The sequence below is a fragment of the Pongo pygmaeus genome, chromosome 3 (genome assembly GCF_028885625.2).
Source record: "Pongo pygmaeus isolate AG05252 chromosome 3, NHGRI_mPonPyg2-v2.0_pri, whole genome shotgun sequence".
NCBI classification, from domain to species: Eukaryota; Metazoa; Chordata; class Mammalia; order Primates; family Hominidae; genus Pongo; species Pongo pygmaeus.
Genome location: NC_072376.2, coordinates 107,795,788 through 107,822,330, shown reverse-complemented (window position 1 = coordinate 107,822,330; position 26,543 = coordinate 107,795,788). Strand labels below are relative to the sequence as shown.

At 36.6% G+C, this 26,543-nt stretch overlaps 1 protein-coding gene across 3 annotated transcripts in view; it reads left to right on the top strand.

The window, feature by feature from the left end:
• Positions 1 to 26,543, top strand: part of UNC5C (unc-5 netrin receptor C) — a 393,124-nt gene that overhangs the window by 221,723 nt on the left and 144,858 nt on the right. For all 3 annotated transcript variants that reach the window (XM_054484519.2, XM_063663920.1, XM_054484518.2), the window contains exon 2: positions 5,944 to 6,165. In XM_054484519.2, the coding sequence (XP_054340494.1) occupies positions 5,944 to 6,165 (222 nt within the window). The remainder of the gene's footprint in view (positions 1 to 5,943; positions 6,166 to 26,543) is intronic.

Genomic DNA, 26,543 nt, shown 5'->3' with positions numbered 1-26,543 from the left:
AAGAGGAAGTCAAATTGTCCCTGTTTGCAGACGACATGATTGTATATCTAGAAAACCCCATCATCTCAGCCCAAAATCTCCTTAAGCTGATAAGCAACTTCAGCAAAGTCTCAGGATACAAAATCAATGTACAAAAATCACAAGCATTCTTATACACCAATAACAGACAAACAGAGAGCCAAATCATGAGTGAACTCCCATTCACAATTGCTTCAAAGAGAATAAAATACCTAGGAATCCAACTTACAAGGGATGTGAAGGACCTCTTCAAGGAGAACTACAAACCACTGCTCAATGAAATAAAAGAGGATACAAACAAATGGAAGAACATTCCATGCTCATGGGTAGGAAGAATCAATATCGTGAAAATGGCCATACTGCCCAAGGTAATTTACAGATTCAATGCCATCCCCATCAAGCTACCAATGACTTTCTTCACAGAATTGGAAAAAACTACTTTAAAGTTCATACAGAACCAAAAAAGAGCCCACATTGCCAAATCAATCCTAAGCCAAAAGAACAAATCTGGAGGCATCATGCTACCTGACTTCAAACTATACTACAAGGCTACAGTAACCAAAACAGCATGGTACTGGTACCAAAACAGAGATATAGATCAATGGAACAGAACAGAGCCCTCAGAAATAACGCCACATATCTACAACTATCTGATCTTTGACAAACCTGACAAAAACAAGCAATGGGGAAAGGATTCCCTATTTAATAAATGGTGCTGGGAAAACTAGCTAGCCATATGTAGAAAGCTGAAACTGGATCCCTTCCTTACACCTTATACAAAAATCAATTCAAGATGGATTAAAGACTTAAACGTTAGACCTAAAACCATAAAAACCCTAGAAGAAAACCTAGGCATTACCATTCAGGACATAGGCATGGGCAAGGACTTCATGTCTAAAACACCAAAAGCAATGGCAACAAAAGCCAAAATTGACAAATGGGATCTAATAAAACTAAAGAGCTTCTGCACAGCAAAAGAAACTACCATCAGAGTGAACAGGCAACCTACAAAATGGGAGAAAATTTTTGCAACCTACTCATCTGACAAAGGGCTAATATCCAGAATCTACAATGAACTCAAACAAATTTACAAGAAAAAAACAAACAACCCCATCAAAAAGTAGGCAAAGGACATGAACAGACACTTTTCAAAAGAAGACATTTATGCAGCCAAAAAACACATGAGAAAATGCTCACCATCACTGGCCATCAGAGAAATGCAAATCAAAACCACAATGAGATACCATCTCACACCAGTTAGAATGGCAATCATTAAAAAGTCGGGAAACAACAGGTGCTGGAGAGGATGTGGAGAAATAGGAACACTTTGACACTGTTGGTGGGACTGTAAACTAGTTCAACCCTTGTGGAAGTCAGTGTGGCGATTCCTCAGGGATCTAGAACTAGAAATTCCATTGGACACAGCCATCCCATTACTGGGTATATACCCAAAGGACTATAAATTATGCTGCTATAAAGACACATGCACACGTATGTTTATTGCGGCATTATTCACAATAGCAAAGACTTGGAACCAACCCAAATGTCCAACAGTGATAGACTGGATTAAGAAAATGTGGCACATATACACTATGGAATACTATGCAGCCATAAAAAAGGATGAGTTCATGTCCTTTGTAGGGACATGGATGAAATTGGAAATCATCATTCTCAGTAAACTATCGCAAGAACAAAAAACCAAACACCACATATTCTCACTCATACGTGGGAATTGAACAATGAGAATACATGGACACAGGAAGGGGAACATCACACTTTGGGGACTGTTGTGGGGTGGAGGGAGGGGGAAGGGATAGCACTGGGAGATATACCTAATGCTAGATGACGAGTTGGTGGGTGCAGCGCACCAGCATTGCACATGTATACATATGTAACTAACCTGCACGTTGCGCACATGTACCATAAAACCTAAAGTATAATTAAAAAAAAAAGAAATAAAGTGGTAAGAGGATGTACTCACTGATGTCCTTGAAGAAAAAAAAATCAATTTTTTATAGCTTCAAATTTTGCAGCATGACCTTAATAGTATCATAAAGCTGGGTTTTTTTTTTTATTTTGTTTTGTGTGTTTTTTTGGTAGTATGGTAATATTAATTGAATGAAAGGTACTGATCTCAGTAAACAGTCTACCTCCTCAGGGTGGAATCACAGACTTTCTTTTTCCCATGGGTTCAGCAGTCCTTTAATGCCCTGAAAAAGTAAAAATTTTAGCATGGCAGGGATTTTACTTATTTTGGATCAGAGGCCCTTTGATGGGCACTAGGGAACATCCAAAGGAAGGCCACAAACACATAAAGTCACACACCTTCCCTTGCACACCACTGCAAATACACTTGCTTAGAGAATTGATATGAGCCTGAGTTTCTCAGTCTGAACAATTGTGTTTTCCTTTAGAAAATAGCTAATTACCACAAGAAGCTGGGAAAAACAAACTAAGTTCCAAAATGAATATCCAATAATAAAGATGCAATTTCATTTTACAGACTTGCCATGAAGTGAGATGCTCATTTACCTGACATTTGTAGACAGGGCTGGCTTCACGGGTATGTGACCTCTGCTGTCACAAAGGACCAGTGTTTGGTTTAATGTTCTGCTGTCACCATCTCAGAATTCTTAATAAGTTTTTAACCAGGGATCTCAAATTTTCATTCTGCATTGGGCCACACAAATTTTGTAGCCAGTCCTGTTTGTAGATACTTCTATTGTTAAAACATCTTATAATTGTAAATGAATCTGAGGCACTATAAACTCTAAAATCCCTCGCGAATCTCTTAGGAATGATCAAAGTTGCCAGTAGTATAATATTCATGCATTTGTAAGATTTTTATTGACCCCATATAATGTGCTAGACTTATGGAAAATGAAAATGAAAACAATATAGTCCCTGCCTTCAAAGAGTTTCATTTCTAGTGTTAAGCATTTATTGTATATTTCTAGTTTTTTGAAAATTGGTAATAGTCTTATAAACCAATTGCAAAACTGAAAAGTAGATTCCTCCACTTGTATGACTGGCAAATGCATTGCACAGAGGAGCTAAATATTCATGTAGGATAAATAGTATTTGTAGCTGATCACTTTATCTTTAAATACATGTAGCTATAGTCATGCTGGATGTTTAAATTAAAGTTTTCATCTATTATTTTAGTTGAAGAGAATTGGCTTGCTTGTTTCATTTTCAAAACTTTCTCTAGAATAGAAAAAAGTTAGGATACAATTTCATAAAAAGATGATTTCTAAAATAACACTGTATCTGAGAATTAATGCTGAAACTTGACAGTTTTGTATGGAGCAAGAATCAGAAAGTGTTCTTTTAGTATGTTTAACTTGATGGTGGGACCAACTTTCATGGTTGAGTAAGGTACCCAGGTCATCTTTTGTATGTGGAGAAGGCAAGGATTTCAAAACAGGGGTGAGCCCACTGATAATCAGCTTATTTGCATTTTATCATATCTGTCCCACTGTACATATCTACTAACTCAAGGTCTTGAATTTTCTATATTAATATCATTCTCAGCAACTGAATTGAGTAATAGAAGTGATATGCCATATTGCCTATAACAGGAATTCATCCAGGGCATAGGCTTGAATTTACTTTGTGAATATTATAGGAAATCTTAATAAACTGATATGCTGTGGTTGGCTAAGGCATCTCTCTAGATAAACTTTTAAGGATTGGTTCTGCAGAAACTATAATGATATGTAAAGAAAAACTGGATTTATCAAATTAAAACATTTCTAATGATAGAAATCTTCCTTAATAAGTTGCATTTTCAAGTGTTAACAAACATCTTGAAAAATCAATAACTGTGTGAAACCTCAAACCAAGATATAGGTTCATTTCTCTTTACTTGTGGTGATCATGTTGTCTTAAAAGTCAAAATTAAGGAGATACAAAGTTAGTTTGCCCATACATTTTCTAAATATATGGTTAAATTATTACTTTTTTCTCAGCATTTAACAGAGCTGCTTTTGACTTGAAAATGTGTGACTTTTTTGCTTCCATTTTTCTTTTCAGTAGTTTACGATAAAATAATCAGAAGAAAGAGATACATGCTTTGGCAAGGCAGAGTAATCAATTTTTAGTGCCTATGAAATTTTTCTATAGCATGTGAACATTTAAATACTTTTGCTATATTATTGAATAAGGTAAGGTAGTATACAATCATCTATATCTTGCAATCATTCCTTTTCAAGTTTTACCTTCTGAAACAATGGCTGAAAGATTTATTATACTTTGCATGCTTAAATAAATATAGTTATTAAATACATTCACATGTTTTTGTGTGTACAAACATAGTTAAAAAAAATCTAGTTGACCTTCTGCCTTCATAAATAGTAATAATTAAAAACAACAGCTAACTTCTATAGAATTTGAGTTATGTTTTGTGGAGCTTTATTGATTATCAGCACTGTCCATCATCACATATAACAGTAAGTGCTTTAGAAGAAAAAAAATTGGTTAAGACCTTCAAGACATCAGTTTCATGCTGATGGATTTGTCAATAGTTCAGTTTCTCATCCCTTTGCCTTTCTGAGCTATGTTTATTTAAGCAGTCTTGAATGTTCTTGCATATTGACTAAAGGAGCTGAAATTGATGGAAACAAGGTTATTCTTTAGTAAGCTGACAATTTTGGTCCTTGATGTTCAGCAATGGAAAAACTAGAAATGATGCCCTGCCAAAAGAAAGCAAATTAAGGAGGTAAAGTGAGAAGAAATATCTAGGTATAGGAAACAACATTTACATTTCAGTGTCAAAAATTTACTACTGTGGGCAGCTTGTAATGCTAGTTTTGTCAGTGATGCAAGTGAAGTCAATTTTTACTGCAAAACAGATTAGCAGAGACTGGACATCATTACTATTTGACAGCTATCTTATGACTTGAATGAAAAAAGTTCCAAGCCAGTTTTCTTAGTGGACAGACGTCCACTATACCAATGGCTATCTTCCAACACAGGGCAACAACTGAAGGAGAAATAAAATGACTTTCAAGACAACATGTGAGCAACCAGCCTTTAAGAACCAATACCATACTCTATATTTACTGCCGAATATAAGTACATTTAAAGAACTTGTAAAAAAATTTTAATTTTGACATCAGAGTTTTCAATTACATATTTGTAACCAATTTGGGGAATTAGTAATAGCTTTGTTCTCCTCTGTCCCAATTGGAAGATTATTATTAGGCTGAACTTATTTATGGTGTGTTGGAAAGACTGTTTTTGCCTTGACTTTTGTAAAACACAATAATAGGTTTTATTATAAAAAGCATGTTTATTATTAATTTTTTATTTTGAATCATGCAGAATCCAGGTTTAAAATGTATCTCAAAGTGTGCAAATTATCTAAAGTGGTTTTTAAATTTTGGGTGGAATGAATATTTCACACAATGACATCTTTTGAAAATAACAACAGATTTGAATTTGAATGTAAATATCCTTAATTAAAGTTTCTAATATTTCTGCTCAGCTCCTTGCAAAGGATGTAAGCTTTATCTATGAGCCTTATGCTTTTCACATACATGTTTCTAATGAAGTTGCTCTTGCTTTTGTCTGCTCTCAAGGGTGACACTCTATAATGGGAAGTGTAGTGATACATTGGGAAGATCATGGTTTTTAATTGAGATACACATGAATTCCAGTTTCAGCTCTGCTATTTATTACCTATGTGCTCAGGGCAACTTATTTATCCTTCCTGATGTTGAGTTTTGCTGTGTATAGAAATGGGAATAATAATCCATATCCTTAAACGACCAGTCAATAGATCTAACATACTGCCTGGCACACAGCAGGCATTCAAATCACTTAATTACTGCATTTATAAGTCATTATTTTTACATGACTAGCAAGTAGAAGGCAAGTTGTTACAATGTGTTAACCATTTTCCACTTTCTTCTTGTTTCTCAGACGACGACTTTTTTCATGAACTCCCAGAAACTTTTCCTTCTGATCCACCTGAGCCTCTGCCACATTTCCTTATTGAGCCTGAAGAAGCTTATATTGTGAAGAATAAGCCTGTGAATCTGTACTGTAAAGCAAGCCCTGCCACCCAGATCTATTTCAAGTGTAATAGTGAATGGGTTCATCAGAAGGACCACATAGTAGATGAAAGAGTAGATGAAACTTCCGGTGAGTTTTCCATTGCATTTGCATTGCAGTTCAAGATTCACTTACTCACTACTCTAGCCTGTGGCCATACTATTATTTCAATTAGTGGAATGGAAAATGGTGTTATTCTTTGACAAAAAGTTTTGAATTGGTTTGGTTAAGATTTGGTGATCTTGTTTCATGTGTTGAAAAGTAAAATGGTGTGAATAAATCTTGACTTGCTTCCTGTTGGACTACATGAGATTAAATCATGGTTCATACTTAAGAAGATAAATAATGCGAATGCATAGACTGACAATGTTAAATGCCCAAGCAAATAATATTCTTGAATTGCACTTGCGTGGTAGCCAGATCTAAATATCCTGCGATCTGGGGAGCATTTTTAACTAGGATAAATTGAACGTGTTTACATTACTGTCTAATGTTAATCCATGTGCGTAGTTTGCCCTTATATTTGTTAAGGATTTGTAAATGTCGTAGATTCAATGTATCTTATACTCATAACTTACATCCAAAAGTGAATCCTAACTTCCTAACTCTTATCTAAAATTAAATTGAGGGTGATTCAGAACAGTGATAGTGTAGGATCCATGAACAGAAGAAATGGTAATTGTAGCCCTTTCTCAGAGGGTCTTGATCTAATTATCTTTGCCCCTGGCATGGTTAAAACTCCTGACCTTGTTGCTCTGTAAATACCATCCTTAAAGATAAAATACTAAAGGCAAACAAAGGATGAAGTAGATTCTAATAACCTGTGGGATTTCAATTAGATATAAAGGATAGCAATTTTCTGCTACACAATGGATAAGTTAGGGTAGTTGTGGAATCTCCTGGAGTTCTTTTAAATTGGAAGCATATATATCTTTCAATGGTAGTGTACGTGTTTTTGCTCTCCAGCAGAGAGAATAACTCTTTGAACTTTCAGATCTCTTCCAGACTTATGATTTTGTAATGTTGACATATATTTAAGTATTAATACTTTATTATTCAATATTTTCAAGCCAAAGAATATCAAGCATGACAAAAATTGAAGAATTTAAATATCTTTGTTACCCTTAATAGATATCTCTCTGGACCAAAATGGATACACACGTTCAAAATCCAAATTGTAAATAATTCATATTTGTACCCAAGTGTTGGATTAACCAGAGGCAAGTAGAGACCAGCACTTGAGGGCTCTACTTTCTACTTTCAAGGTCTCCGACAAGATAAATAGCATATTGAGGTGACAGAACATAAAGAAATAGAACAGACTATGAGAGGACTGAGAAGAGGCAACTTTTTAAAAAGCATGTAGGACATATTCTTTATAACATAAATGGTCTTTGGAAAATCAGGTGGCAACTCTACATAATTGCTTGTCAATTTGTGAATCAATATGCTCACTGAATGCAAACTGATGACTGCAGATATAACTGGGTATCCAATTGTAGGGTAGCTTACTTCAGGGAATTGTCCCACCTCTTGGTCTAATTACTCAGAAAATAATTCCACCAGATGTCTTCGAAATCTCAAGTGGATTGAGTTTCATTTGTTTCAGCTCATGTATTTGTATAGATTTCAAACAAATAAGCTTTAATGATAAAAGGAAAGAGAAAGAAATAACAAAAACTCAAATATGTTACAATATATTCAGGCCTATCTTTACTAAAATAATGAGATGCCTATATAGGAAGATTATAAATAGAAACAAAACTATTCTAATATCGAACACTTCTAACAATTTCATGCTATGTTGGTAACACACCCACACACACATATACACATATACTGAGAGAGATTTCGTTTCTGTGAAATTCTTATTTTTTATAATTGTACACAAAATTAATTAATATTACATACATCAATGATTAAGACTACCTTATAAATTAACTATAAACTAAAATAGTTTGCATGTTTTCATTTAAATTCAGGAGAGATAGATGAGAACTAAGAGAAGATTTAGGAAATTCAATACTTTCTCAGTTCTCCTGAGATTCAGGAATGGAGTAAAATACAATATAGCTTTATTGGGAGCTTTCATTTTCATCCAGAACTTTACAAAAAAGGCCAGCATCCAGCCAAAGGCTGACATACTAGACTCATGTAGGTATTACCTTTAAAGTTAGGAAAAACTTGGTGGGAATGTACATTAGTACAACCTCTATGGAAAACAGTATGGAAATTTCTCAGAGAACTAAAAATAGAACACCATTTAATCCAGCAATCCCACTACTTGGCATCTACCCAAAGGAAAAGAAATCATTACATCAAAAAGATACCTGCACTCATATGTTTTTCATAGCTCTATTCACAATAGCAAAGATAGGGAATCGACCCAAGTGTCCATCAGTGGATAATCAGATAAAGAAAATGTGATATATAAAATGATAGAATACTATTCATCCATAAAAAAGACTGAAACCATGTCTTTTGCAGCAACATGGATGGAACTGGAAGCCATTATCTTAAGTGAAGTAACTCAGACCCAGAAATATATTAATAAATGCCACATATTCTCACTTATGAGAGCTAAATAATGTGTACACGTGGATGTTGAGTGTGAAATGATAGACAACAGAGACTCAGAAGGGTGCAGGTGGGCGAGGGGGGTTGGTGATGAGAAATTACTTAATAGGTACAGTGTATGTTATTCAGGTGATGGATACCCCAAAAGCCCTGACTTTACCACTATACAATCTATTCATGCAACAAATTATACTTATATCCCATATATTACTACAAATAAAAAGAATGAAGTTAGGAAAAAGACAAAGATGCCCACAGATACCATTATTAATTGGTATTATTCTAATCTACCAGCCAGTGCCATTAGATAACACAAGTAATGAAGAGGTACAAAAATAGTGAAGAAAGTGGAAAATTATCATTTATGACAAATTGTGTGATTTTGTACTCCTGGAAAATGTATGCATTTTAAAAGAAAAAAAATCTTTAAGTCAAGAGAATAGAGAAAATAGGTGATAAAAAGTTTGTATCACCAACCAACTTTCCTATGTACAGACAGCCAATTCAAATTAAAATGCAGTAAAAGATGTCAGTTAGAATAGCTATGTAAAAGAAAACATGTAGGTATATACTTATCAAAAATTTTGCAGAATTTTATAAAGGAAATTTAAAAATCCTACTTAGAGACAAAAAAGATATCATGACTTACATTAAGGAAAGACATATTCTTGAATGGAAAGGCAGAATATGTTTAAATGTCTAATACTTATAAATGAATCTGTAATGTCACCATCATTTTATTAAAAATAATTTGGGAAAATAGCTGAGAGAATTCTTAAATAGTAGAGTAATGAGGCAAACCCAACTCATTATAAATATAATGCTAAAGAAGTTAAAAGAGTTTGATCTTAGCAGAGGACAAAACATACAGATTAATGGATTAAAATAGAGATCAAGAAACACTCAAAGACCTAAGGCATTTGTACCTATTACATTACCTAGAATGTAATAAAGATCAGTTTTTCAACCAGTGAGGAAAATAGTTTATTCAATACATGAGTTGATACAACAAGATAGGAAGTTGGAAATAGAAAAATAATAAAGAAAACTTGAATCTATCTCATTCTTTAGAATAAAATAAATGCTAGATGTTGGGGCTTAAAATCATCATCATCATCGCCACCATCACCATCATCATTAGGAGAAAATTTGGCAGTTGGTTGGTTGGTTTCAGTGGTGGGCATAGTCTTTTAAATTAAGATACACAATCTATAAGTCTTACAGGAAGGCATTATTAAATTTGAATATCCAAAGCAAGAAAACCACAAACAAACGAAACCACAAACAAAACCAAGAGACAGATTTAAAAACTAGTTATGGCATCTGTGACTATATATTAGCCAAAGGGCTAATTTTATAAATACATAAATAGCTTCTAAACTATATTTAAGGAAAAGATCAGCAACCCAATAGAAAATTGAGCAGAGTTGTTGATATAACAAGATACAGGAAGAGCAATGTAAATGGTAATTAAGTATCTAAGGCGATGTCATCAGGATCAAAACATTTGTTAATATATAGTGTTGATTAAAGGCATAATTTGTTGATGGGCGTTTAAATTGATACAATCTTTTTGAAGGCCAGTTTGAAAATACCATCAATATTGAAAGGTATATAGATTTCACTGAGTAGTTACAAACCTAGGAACTATGTGAAACTATAATTCCAAATGTGCACAAAGCTTGTCCATTGAACCTTTGTTGCTGTTGCATATCAGGGACTGTTTATCCCTACTGTGATACTTTTAAATTTATTTTTTATTTTTTTGGAAACAGTGTCTTCCTCTGTCTTCCAGGCTGGAATGCAGTGGCATGATCATAGCTCACTGCAAGCTTCAAACTCCTGGGCTCAAGTGATCCTCCCACCTCAGCCTCCCAAATAGCTACAACTACAGGCACACCACCATGCCTGACTAATTTTTCATTTTTTGTAGAGATGGGGTCTTGCTATGTTACCCAGGCTGGTCTCCAAACTCCTGTGCTCAAGTGATCCTGCTGCCTTAGCCTCCCAATGCACTGGTGAGACAGGAGAGTTCCCTCGACCCCTTCTGGGACTTGCAACAGGGGTATGGCTCATTTACTCTTTAAGCTATACTCAAACACCTTTCAAGAGGAGGAGCATGCAGGTGAGGGGGTGCAGGAGCTGGGGCGAGTGCCTTTGGGCTCCAGCAGGAAGGAACCCTTTACCAGCCTGCAGCAGTGAGTAGAAGTTGCCTGTGACAGAGATCTGGAGCCACAGAGGGCACGTGTTATAAACAATGCTCTTTTAGCTTTGCCTCCACAGATGGCTTAAATGTTAACAGCTCCGTGAAGAGTCAGTGTGACAGCCTTTTTGGGTTCCTGCACCCAGTGTGTCCTAAATTCTTTTTCGTCATTAAGGAAGAATCAGGTCACAGGAACAGTTTGAAAGGTGATGAATGTGGAGGATTTTATTAAGCGGTGGAAGTGGCTCTCTCAGCGGAAGGGGAGCTGGAAAGAGGATGGTATGGGAAGAAGGTGATCTTTCTGTGAAGCCCGGCCATCTGCGGCCAGGCTTCTCTCCAAAGTCATGCAGTCAGAAGTTAATGCTGCGTCTATCTGTAGTCTCCGATGCTCAGTTGCTTCTCTCGACATTCAGCTGCTTGTCTCTCTACCAGCTAAGGTCTGGGGCTTATGCGAGCACAGGATAGTGGGGCAGGGCAGGCCAAAAAGTTAACTTGGGCAGGAAAACAGGGGGCTGCAGTTTCCAGGCTTCAGGGTGGGGCCTTTGCTGGGGAACTGCCGTCTTCTACTCAGTATTTCCCTGCCTCCTGTCCATATCACTGGGGCTATAGGGGAAGAGGCCCACCATGCCTGGCCATAATACATTTTAAAACAATGAGGTTGCTCCGGATATGAAGCTATAGAAAACTCTCTGAGATAAAATTTAGAATGAAAGCCAAAGTAGAGAACACTGTGTGTGGTATGCTTCCAGGTATAAAGAAAGAGGATGCATGTATATTTGTATGTGCATTGAAATTTTTCTGGAGAAACATAACAAGCAGTTGACAGCTTAGAGTCTGGGGTGATAAACGGACTTTTATTGTTTGAGTTTTTTTTCAATCCTGTGAATGTATTATTTTCATAATAAATAATGAAACCTGAAAAAAAGCCCATACCACTTTATAGCCTCTCTTTGCCTGCTATCATAAATCCCTAATATGGACAAATATTGGTGGTGAAATTTGTAGGCTTTTTATGTTAAAGCTTTTTGCTTTCCTGTGAGATCAGAAATATTGTGAATGCAATTGAAATAAAGGCATTTGTTTTTTTAGGGGTGGAGGTTGGGGGGTTTTCCCTGAAGCTAGATCCACCCTGCAACTTTGGTTCTCAACTGGAGTCTGACTGTAGTATTGTTGGGGACTTAGTGGTTCTTAATAGCAAGAAATGTTAGAATACATTAAGTCTTGAAATGTATTTCAAATCAGGTAAATTTTCTTAGTATTTGAAAAAATCAAACCTGTTGTCCTATGATACAACAGAGAAAAGACATTGCTTTTTATACATACCTCTGCCTTATAATCATATTTAGAAGGATATTTAGTGACAATCAAGCTACATTACCTTGAAACTAAGAAAAATGGACTACATTCAATAAAATATCTATCAAAGGTAACTTAATATTAAAAAACTGCAAGACAAGAAAACAAAAATTTATTCTCCAACTCATAAAATTTTATTTTAAATTATGAAATCATTAAATAGGAAGCAAATAATTATTTATACTCACTGAGTATATCTATCCATTGATAACAACAAAATATACTGATTGAAGATCATTCATTACCATTACTCTTTGCCTTTGCATCATTTAAACCACAGTTGCATTTCTTACGTGTATGTAATATAAGAAACAGAAAAGTGGAAAGCAGCTTATATAAATCATTTAGAAATTGTCCATATTTGAAAGTTCTTAATTTGGTAGTATAGTCATACATACCTATGTTGCCTTCAAAATTCCATAGAAATCATGATCTACTCAATATTTTGTGGTTACATTTTTAAGAAAATCTCAGGCTCAGCTGTTCGCTTTCTATTTACTTGAAGCCTTTTCAACTCTTGTTTCCATGGTACCTAAGATCTACCATCTAAAAGCAAATATCTTTTTCTCTGTGAAGAAGCAAAGGAGTTTAGAAAACCATGGTTATGTTGAAATTTTAATAATCCCTGAGATTTTCCTTTTTCATCTTTAATTATTCTCAAGTTAGCAGAAAATATCAATAAGGTCAACACAACAAAAATAAAAGTTCCAGGCCTTATACCGAACACCTTACATGTATTCTGTTCTTTAGTCATCACAAGTGTCCTATGAGATAATTTCTAAGATTCTCCTTTGGTAGATTAGGAATCTGAGGCTCAGCAGGATGAAGAAACAAACTTGCCTCAAATCACCTAATGAGGAAGTGACACAGCCAGGATATGAACCCAGAGCTCTCTGCTTCCAAAACCTTTGCTCTTGGCCCTGTGCCTGGTGTCTCCCTAAATTTTACCATAACTACTGAACACAGAACAGTTAGTCTAAAAAAGAGCTATGCAATACAATTATTTCTTTTCCTAGGAAGAGAAGGGCTACTTCAGAGTGTCAGCTGTATGTGCATTTTTCATGTTTCTATTTGCCTTCCTTGCCTTGTGTCAGGTTTTCCACATGCAGACCTTTGTGATTCTTTAACATAATAACATAAGCTAGTGCTTAGGGTCTGGTTTTTCATTCTTGAAGGCCTTTGCTCTTTGGCCAATTAGCAAACAGTCAGCCTTAATGGAAAAAAGGAATTGATGAAGAGAAGCTATACTTGGGCATAAATTTAAGTGAATTGCTTCTAATCAAAACCTCGACTTAGGTATACCGTGCTTACTCAAGTCCCCGTTTGTTGCAGGAGTGGGAACATTGAAAATCCTCCTCCTTTTGTATTCCTATTTCAGATACCTCTTCTCTCCATCCAAGCACCAAACATTAAAATCTCAGCTTCATCCTTCACTCCAACAAGCAAAATGATCATCAAGTATTGCCAATTTATTTTCAAATCATCCTTCTGTATTAAGTCTTGCTTCTACTCCCCTCCTACTCTTTAATATATAGCTCTTTGATTATCTAAATAGCCACCTACATCTTCTTTATTTTGGCCTTTTTCTTTTTCCAGCAGTTTATTCTCCAAGCAGTTATAGGCCTAAAAAACAGGTGTTCAAATGGTTTTTCCAAGTGGTTGTCATTCCCCTTCTTAAAAATATATAATGGTTTCCCTTTGTCCATGAAATAAAGCACATCCTGCTTGATCTTATCTTCAGTCTTCAGTATAATTTGTTCCTAATCAAACTTTCTAGCCTTGTCCCATAGTTTCACCTTTGCCACATGCCTTATATAGTAAGCCGATATGGTTTTTCCTCTTAAACTGTGTTCAACAAACCACCAGTGTCTTATAAGTTCTTAATAGATGTTATTTTGGAAAACAAGAAAACAAAAGCTTTGCAGCCAATTTAGGAAACACTGCAGTAATTATATTCCCCTTTTGGAGAAAGTGTTAAGTCATCTTAATCCATTTGGGCTGCTGTGGCAAAATACCACAGCCTGGGTAGTTTATAAAGAACAGAAATTTATGTCTCACAGATTTGGAGGCTAGGAAATCCAAGATCCAGCAGATTCGTTGTGTGATGAGGGCCTGCTTCCTTCTAGATGGTGCCTTCTTGCTGTGTCCTCACATGGCAGAAGGGGCAAAGGATGCCTCTCTTTCCTCTTTTATAAAAGCAGTAACTCATTCTTCATGACAATTGCCCCCATGGTCTAGTCACCTTCCAGAGGCCCCACTTCCTAATACCATCACCTAGGGAGTTAGTATTTCAACATATGAATTTGAGGGGATATGAATGAGACCATAGCAAATGTATATTAGCACAACAGTCCCCAGCCTTTTTGGCAGGAGGGACCGTTTTCATGGAAAACAATTTTTCCACAAAGTGGGAGGGGGATGATTTAGGGATGATTCAAGTGCATTACATTTATTGTGCATTTTATTTCTATTATTATTACATTGTAATATATAATGAGATGATTATACAACTCACCATAATGTAGAATCAATGGGAGCCCTGAGCTTATTTTTCTGCAACGGTTCTATCTGGGGGTGATAGGAGACAGTGACAGATCATCAAGCATTAGATTCTCATAAGGCGCACGCAACCTATATCCCTTGCACGTGCAGTTCACAATATGGTTTGTGCTCCTCTGAGAATCTAATGCTGCCGCTGATCTGACAGGAGGCGGAGCTTAGGACGTAATGCTCCCTCACCTGCTGCACACCTCCTGCTGTGTGGCCCAGTTCCAGTACTGGTCCCTGGCCTGGGGGTTGGGGACCTCTGTATTAGCATGTGAAAGTCTTAGGAAAGGTCTGTAGTGGGAAAACCTTATTTATTTATTTATTTATTTATTTTTTTTGAGATGGAGTCTCACTCTGTCGTCCAGGCTGGAGTGCAGTGGCATGATCTCGGCTCACTGCAACCTCTCCCTCCCGGGTTCAAGCAATTCTCCTGCCTCAGCCTCCCGAGCAGCTGGGACTACAGACATGTGCCACCATGCCCAGCTAACTTTTGTATTTTTAGTAGAGACGGGGTTTCACCATGTTGGCCAGGCTGGTCTTGAACTCCTGACTTTGTGATCCACCTGCCTCGGCCTCCCAAAGTGCTGGGATTACAGGCATGAGCCACCGCGCCTGACCCGGAAACCTTCTTTACTATTTGTCGACTGTAATCTTTTTCACAGAATCTCTAATGAAATATCATGAGATCTTAATGTCACACCAGGAGATGATTTAGGAAATGCTGCTCACACATTTTCAAAGAGGAACTACGGGAGATCTGTATAAATTCTATCAAGCGATGCCTACTCTTTTCTTTACACTTTTGAGCATTATAATCATAGAAACATGAAGTTTTGAGAACTATGGCAGTCATTTAGTTCAGCTTAATTAATTATTGGCATGCTCTTCATCAAATTGAGTGAAACTAATTTTTTATTATCTTGACTTTGTGGACCTACCTGCGTCAGATGGAACTTCAGAAAATAAGTTTGTTCACATCCTGTCCTCTTATTATTAGTCTTAGATAACTTGAAAAAGACAATTATCACATCTCTCCCCTCTTTAGTCTAAACATTATAGCTGAAGAGAGAGCTCCATGAAATCCGGGGTCATGTCTGTGTTTTTTACTGTTCCTGCTCCTGCTTAACATGGTGTTGGGTACTTAGTAGGGGCTCAACAAATACGTTTTGAATGAATTAACTATCCCTTATACCATACTTTTCTTCACTCCACCTCTGTCAGCATCTTACTCATTCTTAAAGAAGTATCTCAAATGCAATACTGTGAATGAATCTTTCTATATATAAACCCAAGTCATAGGTAAATATGTCCTCATTTCTGTTATTTGTACTTCCATTTTCATTACACTCATGGTGATCGTGGAAATATTTTGATAATTCATATGAAATTATCAATATTTGACCTTCAACTTTTTCTTTTTTTTTTTTTTTTTTTTTTGGAGACAGAATCTCGCTTTGTCACCCAGGCTGAAGTGCAGTGGCATGATCTCAGCTCACTGCAATCTCCATCTCCTGGGTTCAAGAGATTGTCCTGCCTCAGCCTCACAAGTAGCTGGGACCACAGATGCTGCCGCCACGCCTAGCTAATTTTTGTATTTTTGGTAGAGACAGCGTTTCACTGTGTTGGCCAGGCTGGTCTCAAACTCCTGACCTCAGGTGATCCACCTGCCTCAGACTCCCAAAGTGCTGGGATTATAGGTGTGAGCCACCGTGCCTGGCCAGTATTCAACCATTTTTGTAGTGCAAAAATCACAGTCTTATATTCAATATCATGTGTTATTTATTAAAGTTATATTTATGTATATATATATTAATAGATGCGCATGTATATATAATATATGTAATCTCTGTCTCTTCAACTAGATTGGAATGGTATGGTATAGTTTATATTTGGAAAGCTTTTTCTTTTCTGTAGTTTATAACAAGGTGCTAAGCACAGGCAATGATCAATGACAGTTTATTTTCTGAGATTATAGCTACTCCTCCTGCTAAATTTGTGTAACTGAAATTTAGTGAGACAAACCAACAGTGTGTATTTGGAATATTTCATGAATAGGTAATTTGAGGAATACATAAAGATAGCTTAATCTTCTGTAAGACGGGTTACTTTATACAATAAATATACCTATCACACCAATTGTTATTCTCCATGTAATCATTTTAAACTCAGTTCTCATTAACAGAGTGAACAATTTCAAAAGGAAGTTATGTGGGTTTTGCTTAAATTTTAGTAAATGATGCATAAAATTTGAAAACTCTACTTGAACCTCATTCCATAATTTTTTATTTAAGTCAGTGGGAGTATTGCCTTGGCAAGAATGGAGCTTTATATCTGTAATACAGTTGTCTGCCAATGAAGATAAATGATCCTGGAATTTAAATCAATTATTTATTTGATTTCTTTCTCAGAGGTACTTATTTCAATACCAGAAACTAACAATTTTTCTTTTCAGTATGAGGCTGGCCCCAGGGCTGAGTAAATAAAAATAGAAAATTGATAAGGACCCATGTAGTACATGAAGGCTGTTTCACTGAGTTAATCTGATAACGTCACAAGATAGTAGTTGCTGGTTAGTCATAACAGAATATCAATTGTCCTGGATTGAAAGGTGTAATGTTTTCTCACCTTTACTTTGCAATCATATTCTAGGCCATATCTGTGCAATAAATATATGCTATTAAAATTTTCTAGACAGTATGAAGATTCAAACATTAAAAATCTTCCCCATGGGATACTCAACTATATAGTTCAGCTTATTTTTCATTTATTGGCGTTCACAATTGATTCATCCTTATTTCACATTGACTTTGTCTTTAAACACCTGGGCTAACATGGCCAACATAAACTCAGCTGCAATTACAAAAACATGGTTAGATCAGAGTTCTAGAACTTATGTATTTGTTGCAGTTGCTTCCATTATATCACGCAGATGAATCTCTGCTAGCTGGCTTATTTGGGCTCACCTTCTGCGTATAAACGTTTTTGTTTTCATTCTTTTTCTAACTTACAAAAAGAAGAGAAAATTGAATATTTTTAGTCTACACATTTAGATTCTGTTTCTAATCTATTGTTGTCATGAAGTTTTTGTTTTTATTGTTATTTGTTCATTTTTGGTAATTCTGATATTTGCAAATATCAGTATTATAGACTCTGTATGTACTCCAGAGCACCCCGACTATATCCTATTTGCAGAACTATGTAATTTTAATTTAATTATATCCCATGGGGAAGATTTTTAATGTTTGAATTTCATACTGTACAGAAAATTTTACTAGCAAATATTTATTGCACACATATGGTCTAGAACATGATTGCAAAGTAAAGGTGAGAAAACATTACACCTTTCAATGCAATTTTAGCAAGTTGTGTTTCACTAGGGGAAAAGAGAAATTTTCTAAAATTACATACAGTGAGAGTTTTTAGTGTAAGAAACATAAAGGAATTCTCCCCTGCCAATTAACACTTAGGGCAAGGTTACTTGTAATACATAACTCCTCTTCCTTTCCACAGTGAAGATGAAAGCAATGATTAATACAATTTAATCAAGAATATGCATATAAGTAGATATGTAAGTACAGACACACGTGTGTGTGTTTTTCCAAATTCAGAGGAGAAAAAATCAAATTGTGTCCACCCTCAGGCCCACGCAGAGGCTACAATAAGAAGCAGGAGTCCAAGGACCGTTCTTCATCTAGATAACATGCTACTGAAATGGATATTTCAGGAGCAAAATTAGTGATTGTGTTGCTATAGCAATTTTGCCACATGCTCAGCAACCATGCATATGCTGTGGCCTGAGTTTTAATATGACCACTTCAAAGTGAGAATAGAACAATTGTTAAAAGCCATATTGTACTTTTTAATCTAACCTTTGGCTAAAGTATGTGAAGGGTTTAAGAAGAGTCTCTTTTACTTTCTTTTCTTTTTCTTTTTTTTTTTTGAGATGGAATTTCTCTCTTGTCACCCAGGCTGGAGTATAATGGCATGATCTCGGCTCACTGCAACCTCCACCTCCCGGGTTCAAGCGATCCTCCTGCCTCAGCCTCACCAGTAGCTGGGATTATAGGCGCCCGCCACCACACTGGGCTAATTTTTGTATTTTTAGTACAGACGAGGTTTTACCATGTTGGCCAGGCTGGTCTCGAACTCCTGAACTCAGGCGACCTGCTCACCTTGGCCTCCCAAAGTGCTGGGATATACAGGCGAGAGCCATCTTGTACTTTATTTTTGTGGAAGAAACGTATTTTTAAAAGTTTGGGGTTGTCATATAAAACAGATTAAGAATCATTTTAAAGGAAGTTTAAGAAACAATGTATGGTTAAAAGAGAGGGTCCGCTTCCAAAAGAGCATAACTTTTCTCCTAAAATTTAAATATTATTGTTGGGTGTCTGAACCTATTGTGCTAAATATAAGTAAACTGGTTGGTAATTATGAGATAATGATCCAGGCTGTTGTTCCATTCTATTTGTTTCTGTACCACTAAATCTTAGTACCCATTATTCTCTCAATAATTTGGTCAAAATCTTGATGGTATTTCTCTCTCCCCACCCTATCACTTTTTGGCATCTTTGAAAACACAACAGAGAACATTTTAGTTAAAAATTTCCACAATTGATGAACAATCAAATGTGAACCCTTGAGTTGGGAGGACATTGCTAACTAGCTCTGGATCGTGTTGTCTTCCCCCGTGTTTACCATCAGTCCTGAGTCTTCCCTCAGCTAGTGATTCTCAGACCAGTCCTGGGGAAACCTGTTGAAATATCCATTCTTGCCAGATCCTCTAAATAGTACCTTTTGGAGATATAAAAACCAGCCCATGTAACATGAGCACTACCATTAGCCAACTATCAGGGTCTGGCAAAAAAGTAAGCACAGCGTGTAGGAAATACAGTATCTTGAAATGAGAAGCAATTCAGATGAGGGAGCCTTGGACTCATTTCTAATTTCATCAAAGGCTTAACCTGATTATAAAAATTGTGTTCTGGAAGAAAGTTTCCAGAACATGAAGGCAAGAGCCGCAAGGAACTATTAGAGCAGGAACTGTCAACCCTGGCTGCACTTGACAGCTACCAGGGGGGACTTTTGAAAACACCTAGGTCCTGGCCCCAGCCCCAGAGATAATAATTTAATTGGGAACAGGCCATAGCTTTTCCTCTGTCTGTTTGTTTTAAGCTCTCTAGTAATGCTAATGTACAACCAGGTTTGAAAACCAGGGCACAAGAGAGATGCTGTTTATTGTAAAAGTGTGGCAGAGAGGGAGTACATAGATGTTCTGTTCAAAATCCATGACCTAGATACTTTACTTGGTGCTGTAAGTAGAGACATAACCAAGACTTGATTACTGCACTTAAGGATATTCCGGTCTGGAGGGAGCGAAAGAGATGAGGGAAAAGAGAGATGGGAGAAAACGAGTATGCTTTATGATTTGCTCAGGCTTTCCTCTCATTCTGAGAATAAATTCATGAAACCCCTTGGTAGTTTCTCTATGGTATAGAGTTATTCCTATGGTATAGAGTTACATGGATAGAGCTCCTGCTTTCTTCAATATCCTTTCCCCTGTCTCTGCCTATTAAACTGCTAAAGCAGAAGGATAGCAGCCTCCTGAGGGAAGTGGGGGGAACTCTCAGGCTTAAGTGAATTAAAATTTCACTGGAAAAACCCAGGGGAATGTTCTGTGCAAGGCAAGTCCAGGAATGGCAGGCAGTGAATGGCATGCCTCTTTTTATAGCTACACCCTGGATGACCCTGGACAATGATGCCCACTGTATGAAGTGACCTCAGTGACTAAGAGGCTGCCTCTCCACACCCATTCTGGGGGCATTTGTGAAACCAGAAAAACACTGCATGGCAGACAGTTTTTTCTCACCTTTTTGCTCTGTCAGATTTCTGCATCCAGGCTTTGAATGGACAGTAAATGCCCTTAGTCACTGCATTTGTCTCCTAGGCTTAAAACAACAGAAATGTATTTTCTCATGGTTTTGGAGGCTAGAAGTCTGAAATCCAGCAGAGCTGCCCTCCTTGGGGAGCTCCAGGGGAAAATCTGTTTCTTGTCTCCTCCAGTTTATGGTGGCTGCCCTGGCACTCCTGGGCTTCCAGCTCCATCACTGCAATCTCAGCCTCCATCTTCACGTCACCTTCTCCTCTACATCTGTCTTCCTCTCTGTGTGTCTCTTCCAAGGACTCTTGTCATTGGATTCTGGGCTCACCTGGATAATCCAGGATATTTTCCTGGATTACCTAAAAGTCTTGTTTATATTTTTCAAGGTGAACATATTTTTATCTGCACTTGATCTGTATTTTCCCCTCTGCTGTCCTCCCAGGCTGTTCATGTCCTTATCTCAAGATCTTTAACTAATGACTTCTGCAAAGACCTTTTTGTCAAACAAAGTAAGATTCACAGGTCCCAGGGATTCAGACATAGACATATCTTTTGTGGGACACCATTCAGCATTCAGCCCACTACAGCCACCAAGCATTTGTCAAGAAAAAAAAGTCACTTAATATGACAGTGCAGGAGGGAAGTGATGGTGGAGAGACCGAGTAGGAGTGGTGGGGGTTGAAAGTAAAGGCACTTACTCACCTGGCTGTTTTTCCTCATTTGATCGGTATTTCTAAGGTAACTATAAATGGAACAGGCAATGAAAGCATTCCCTAGTGTTCTTTATCAGCTTTCTGAGGCCTCCCCCAGTCTGCTGCCTTCTACTCAGGGCCAGAGACAGGAAGAGAACTGCTCAGCCTGGCTCTGCATAGCGCTCATTTTCCTCCTGCTCACAGCATCCTTGCCAGCCCCTGCACTGTGACAGCCATTCCGTCTCATTCTCATTGCTACGTTTCTCATACAAGTTCTTTCTCCACATTGTTGCCAAAGCCAAACCAAAATAGCCAATACAATCAAAAGAGCTTCACTTTATAATTTCCTTTACACAAGCACATATACACGTGCACACACATGCACACACTTATTTTTGCTTGGCCTAGCAACACAATGGGAATGTAAACACGTTGTTAATGCAGCCGCTCTCAGTTGGCTTCCCAGATGGCTTGAGTTCAATAGATTTTTCCCCCTGATTTCCTCAGCTTCTCCTAGCAAGTGCTAAACAGCCATTATGCCTTTTCCTGCACATTGAGATTCATCTGCAGCTACTAAACTGCCTCCAAAGTGCTTCAATTTTGCATGAGCGCTAAGCTGGGGACTGGGAGACATTACCCAGTGCTGAAGGCCCAGATCATTAGAAAGAGCATGTAAATCCTCTGAACCAGAAATAAAAAGTGCAGAGATTTCCTTTGTGAAGTCCCAACTGCTGCTTTATGTAAAACATGAACCTTTGGCAAGATTTTATGTGGTCCCATTCCCTTTTATTTTTGCTTTTTTTTTCTTTTATTTTGGCATATGTGTTCTTTTTTTTTTTCTAAGCAGTGAGATTTCCATCAGGAACATATGAAATTACAGCCATTCTCTGTCATTATTTTTCTTTTTAGGACCTCAGATCCCTCTTCACTTTTAATAAGGATGATACCTTGAAGTATTGCTAAAGGATCTCCTACATGATTGACTTTTTAAAAAACTTGCTGAATACCAAGAAACTTTGAGGTGGGATGGATTGACATTTATAAGATCTGTACAGCGGACAAAAATCTATATTATTTAAGTATAGATGTAAGGAGTATGCAGATATTGGATTATGGACAAAAGTTGGAATACAAGCTAAAAGGGATTGTGAAAACTGTTAATGAGAAAGCAGTGGTTCTATTCTTCTCATTTTTCGATAGGTATATCCCCGTACATTATTACCTAAAAGTCTTGTTTGTATTTTTCAGGTGAACATATTTTTATCCGCACTTGATCAGTATTTTCACCTCTGCTGTCCTCCCAAGCTGTTTGTCAGACCATCTTGCCACAAATTAAAAGTGTGCCTGCAGTCAGCTCCGAAGCGCCTATGAGAGGGTGGGGATGCTAGGCTTGGAATCCTGAGAGCCCCATGGTTTTGCATGCTGTGGGGCTGGGTCCACACTCCAAGTCCCTGGCTTTGTAACAAAAAGCACTTATGATGGAAAGGTTGACTCTCCATCTTTATTTATTGTTTCCTTAGCAGTAGGATTTTTTGATCAGTTGTAATAACATTTATTTTGATCTATCGTGTACCCGTTTAAGAGTAATAAACCAGGCTCCTTTTACATGTTTTCTCTATAATTATTTCCCTTTTTTCCATGTATATATATAGTAGGTCATGCTGTCTTCCTCTTAGGATTCTGAGAGTAAAAATGTGAGCTTGATGTACACTTAATGATCAGATACAGCAGTTCATTATTTATCTCTAAACACATTTCCAAGGACATTTATTAACCACTGATTTATTCAACAGTGAATATGCAAGTGAAATCTGACAGAAGTGTTACCAAATGGGTTTATAATAAGATATGAAGTAAATGCATTCCAACTTGGAAGTAACAAGAAAATACTAGATGAATAATATGCCTACAAATGCACACAGAGACTTTAGGTGCCTATGTATACTCTCTGTGCAATAGATCCATTTTTATGCTGAAGCTCAGTTTTGTTTGTCAGCATGTTATATGTATCCTTCAAGCTAAATATTCCTATCCATTAATTTTCATTTACTAAAAACATAGCTAATCATGCAAATGTCATCATCTTTATTAGTGCTAGTATCATTGCAAAATATTATTTACCATGATCCATACCTCATGGCTCTAACTGCATATATTGAATAGCTACCTTTCATGTTCTTCTTCTAGTGGAAATTGTTTATCCACAAAAGTACGGGTCTTTTGAAGCAATACATTTGTAAAAGAAAGGAAGAAGAACAAAACTTTGCCTGGAGATGTGAATAGACATGATTGAAGCTGTTTGTTCAGTTGTCAATATTATACAGTTACATAAATGTCTCAGGGAATTGGAGCTCATAGTGGGAAACAATCATTTTTCTTTTTTTGCTAGTGTAGAATAGACATAAAGACATTACAAGTTCCAAAAATACTCAGAATCTGGGTTCACTCCTGACTAAGGCAAGAAGAGCTGCCCTGAACAAGGTCACCTTCCTAAGATTGTTATGACAATGAATATACCATTCTAACATGTTTCAGCCATTCCATCTTGGGAGTAGGGGGTGTCTAAATGTTACAGCAGCTTACCATAACACAGACTTAAATGATATGGAATATAATATGCTTGGCACACAGTAGGTTTTCAGTAAATACCTATTGAATAAATGAATGAAAAAGATACTTATAAAGTCCATGAAACTTTGTTTCTTTTTTACCATGATCCAATGCTTACCTCCAAACAATTAAAATTTATTTTTAATTTGACATTTTGTTAGATACACAAGGACAGATTTCCATTAATTCTGAGGGTTTTCAAATATCTGAATGTTTGATTTTAATATTATGCCCAACTGCCTCAAAATGCAGAGGAATTTACTATGTAACAAAATATTATTTTCAAAATTTCATGTTTGCAATATTTTTCAAAATGTATTTTCCAGTATAAATGTTGAACAAATTGACGTGAAATACTAGGTTATAGTGTTTAAGTACCATTATCATTTTCTTTACAGTCAATCATGTTTTGATGTTTTTGCAAGAGATAATAAAACTGAAACCACCGAAAAGTGACATCTGATTTGTGAAGAGCCTTGAATAGCAGCTAGAGAGCTCCCTGAGGGGGCTCACATTCTAGTTGGAAAGTGAAGGAAGACTCCAGAAGACATGATTATACTCATCAATTTTATATCTTTTTTAAAATATGGATGTTAGCTTATTCTGTCCAAAATTAGTCAGAACTAACCTACTTAGTAATTTCTGTTCAGTTGCTTAATGTCTCTGCCTCACCTGTGTTATTGAATAGGAATATAGGGAATGCCTGATAGAGGAGCTGTGCAAGCATTGTGGTTGTCAAAATAAGTAGACCTTATGCACTTTGATTCTTCGTGTCAGGGAAGCTCCACTATATCTACACTTCAGGATGGTGGGGTTCTGGAGGATTAGTAAAATTCCAGGTGGCTTGGCTGAAGGACAGGAAACTTAAAGGCAACTCCCCTGAACTCATTTCTAGTGTTCAAAATCCATTTCTAAAGAACCTAGCCTCATTTGCATTGCCCCAAACAACTGAAATCTTCACTCAGACTTGACTTGCCCGAATCCACTGAAAATTCCCCAAACCAGTCATGTCTTTCTCTTCTGGGTATGTGACTAATACAATTTTCAATTAGTGGTGCTCTTCTCCCCTCCTAAGTCTTTATAGTACTTCAAATGATAATTATGTGAATAGAATACAGCTTTATTCGCAAGATAATTATGATGCAGTACATTTTAAAGACGTTTTATGGATTTCAAGTACTTTTGTAACTGTTGTTCCTTTTCTCACAACGCATCAAGACAAACATGTTTTTAGTCTTATTTCACAAGATGGGAGACCAAGGTTTGATGAATTTAAGATTTGCCAAAAGTCAGCCAATAAATACAGAGCAGAATTTACTTTCTTATCTCAATAAATCACTAGGTTGTTGTGTGTTAGATGAATATGTTTTCAGTCACCTAGTTGCAGTAATAATTGTCCTGGGTGAGTGGAATTTTTAAACATATAAATCTGTACAGTATGCTTTTTAAAGTTTCATTAAGACTATGAAACATGTTGCTTTTAAGATAAACAAATAGCAATCCTCAATAGAACATACTATGTGTGAACTGTTGTAAGTGGTAGTCACTCAGAAGTGATTGCTCTTAATGCTTGTTTTCAAATCATTTGGAGTAAATGCAAAATGAAAGCCCATGAGGACGAGTAATTATTATTCTGGATACATATACCTGGTTTCCACTGTCAGACAGTGTTTTTAGAGGGTCACCAAGGATATTGCTCTTAACACTTACGATTAATGACTTAATGTAAGATCAAAGATCTGAAAACCATTTTGTAATAATAATTAAAATTAAAATTATTAAAATTCCTTTAAAGTAAGTCAGTGTATCCTTGTTTACTAATAGAGACAAACTAATCTTCCTGAAGCATGTCATTTTCAAAACTGTCATTTTACCAATTTACAATTTTCACAATCTCACTGCTCCAAAGAACCAACTTCCCTAGCTTCCATTCACAGCTCTTCACGAATCTTCTCTTCTATCTAATTCAACACTTATTCCTTTACTCAGTGAATGTAAACTACTCTCCCCTGGAGTGCTCCATGCATTTTCATGTCTGCTCTTTGGCTTCGTGCTATTCTCTCTTCCTGAAGTGTCTTTGATTCCTTTCTCTAAATCTTTAAACCCAAACCTTGTTTCAGTGTCAGTCTCAAATATTCCACTTTGCCATGTTCCCCCAATCTCTCCATCTGAAACTATTTCACTATAGCTTTTGTCATGGGATTTCCAGAATTTTCTAAATTTTGGATTATTTTTATTCAGTAGATCAGCGTAGACAATGCTAAACAAAACCATACTGAGAGCCACGATGAGATGAGGTTCTGTGGCTACGTTGACTGTAGGGCTCTGTGGTTTAACAAATTGAGGGAAAATGATGCTAATCTGTACTAAACAGACTTCTTTACTACAGAACTTCTGACCAATGCCTTCAATATATGGATGGGCATTCTGAGTTTTGTAGAGGAGAGTGTATTAAACAGAAATTCCCAAGCTTGTTTGACCATGGAACTCTTTTCTAAGACATAGTTTCAGGAATATTGGTGTAGTGAAAGGAATAGGAACATTGGATTCAGACAAATGTGGGTATAAATCTTTATTTTGGTACTTATTGGCTATATGAACAATT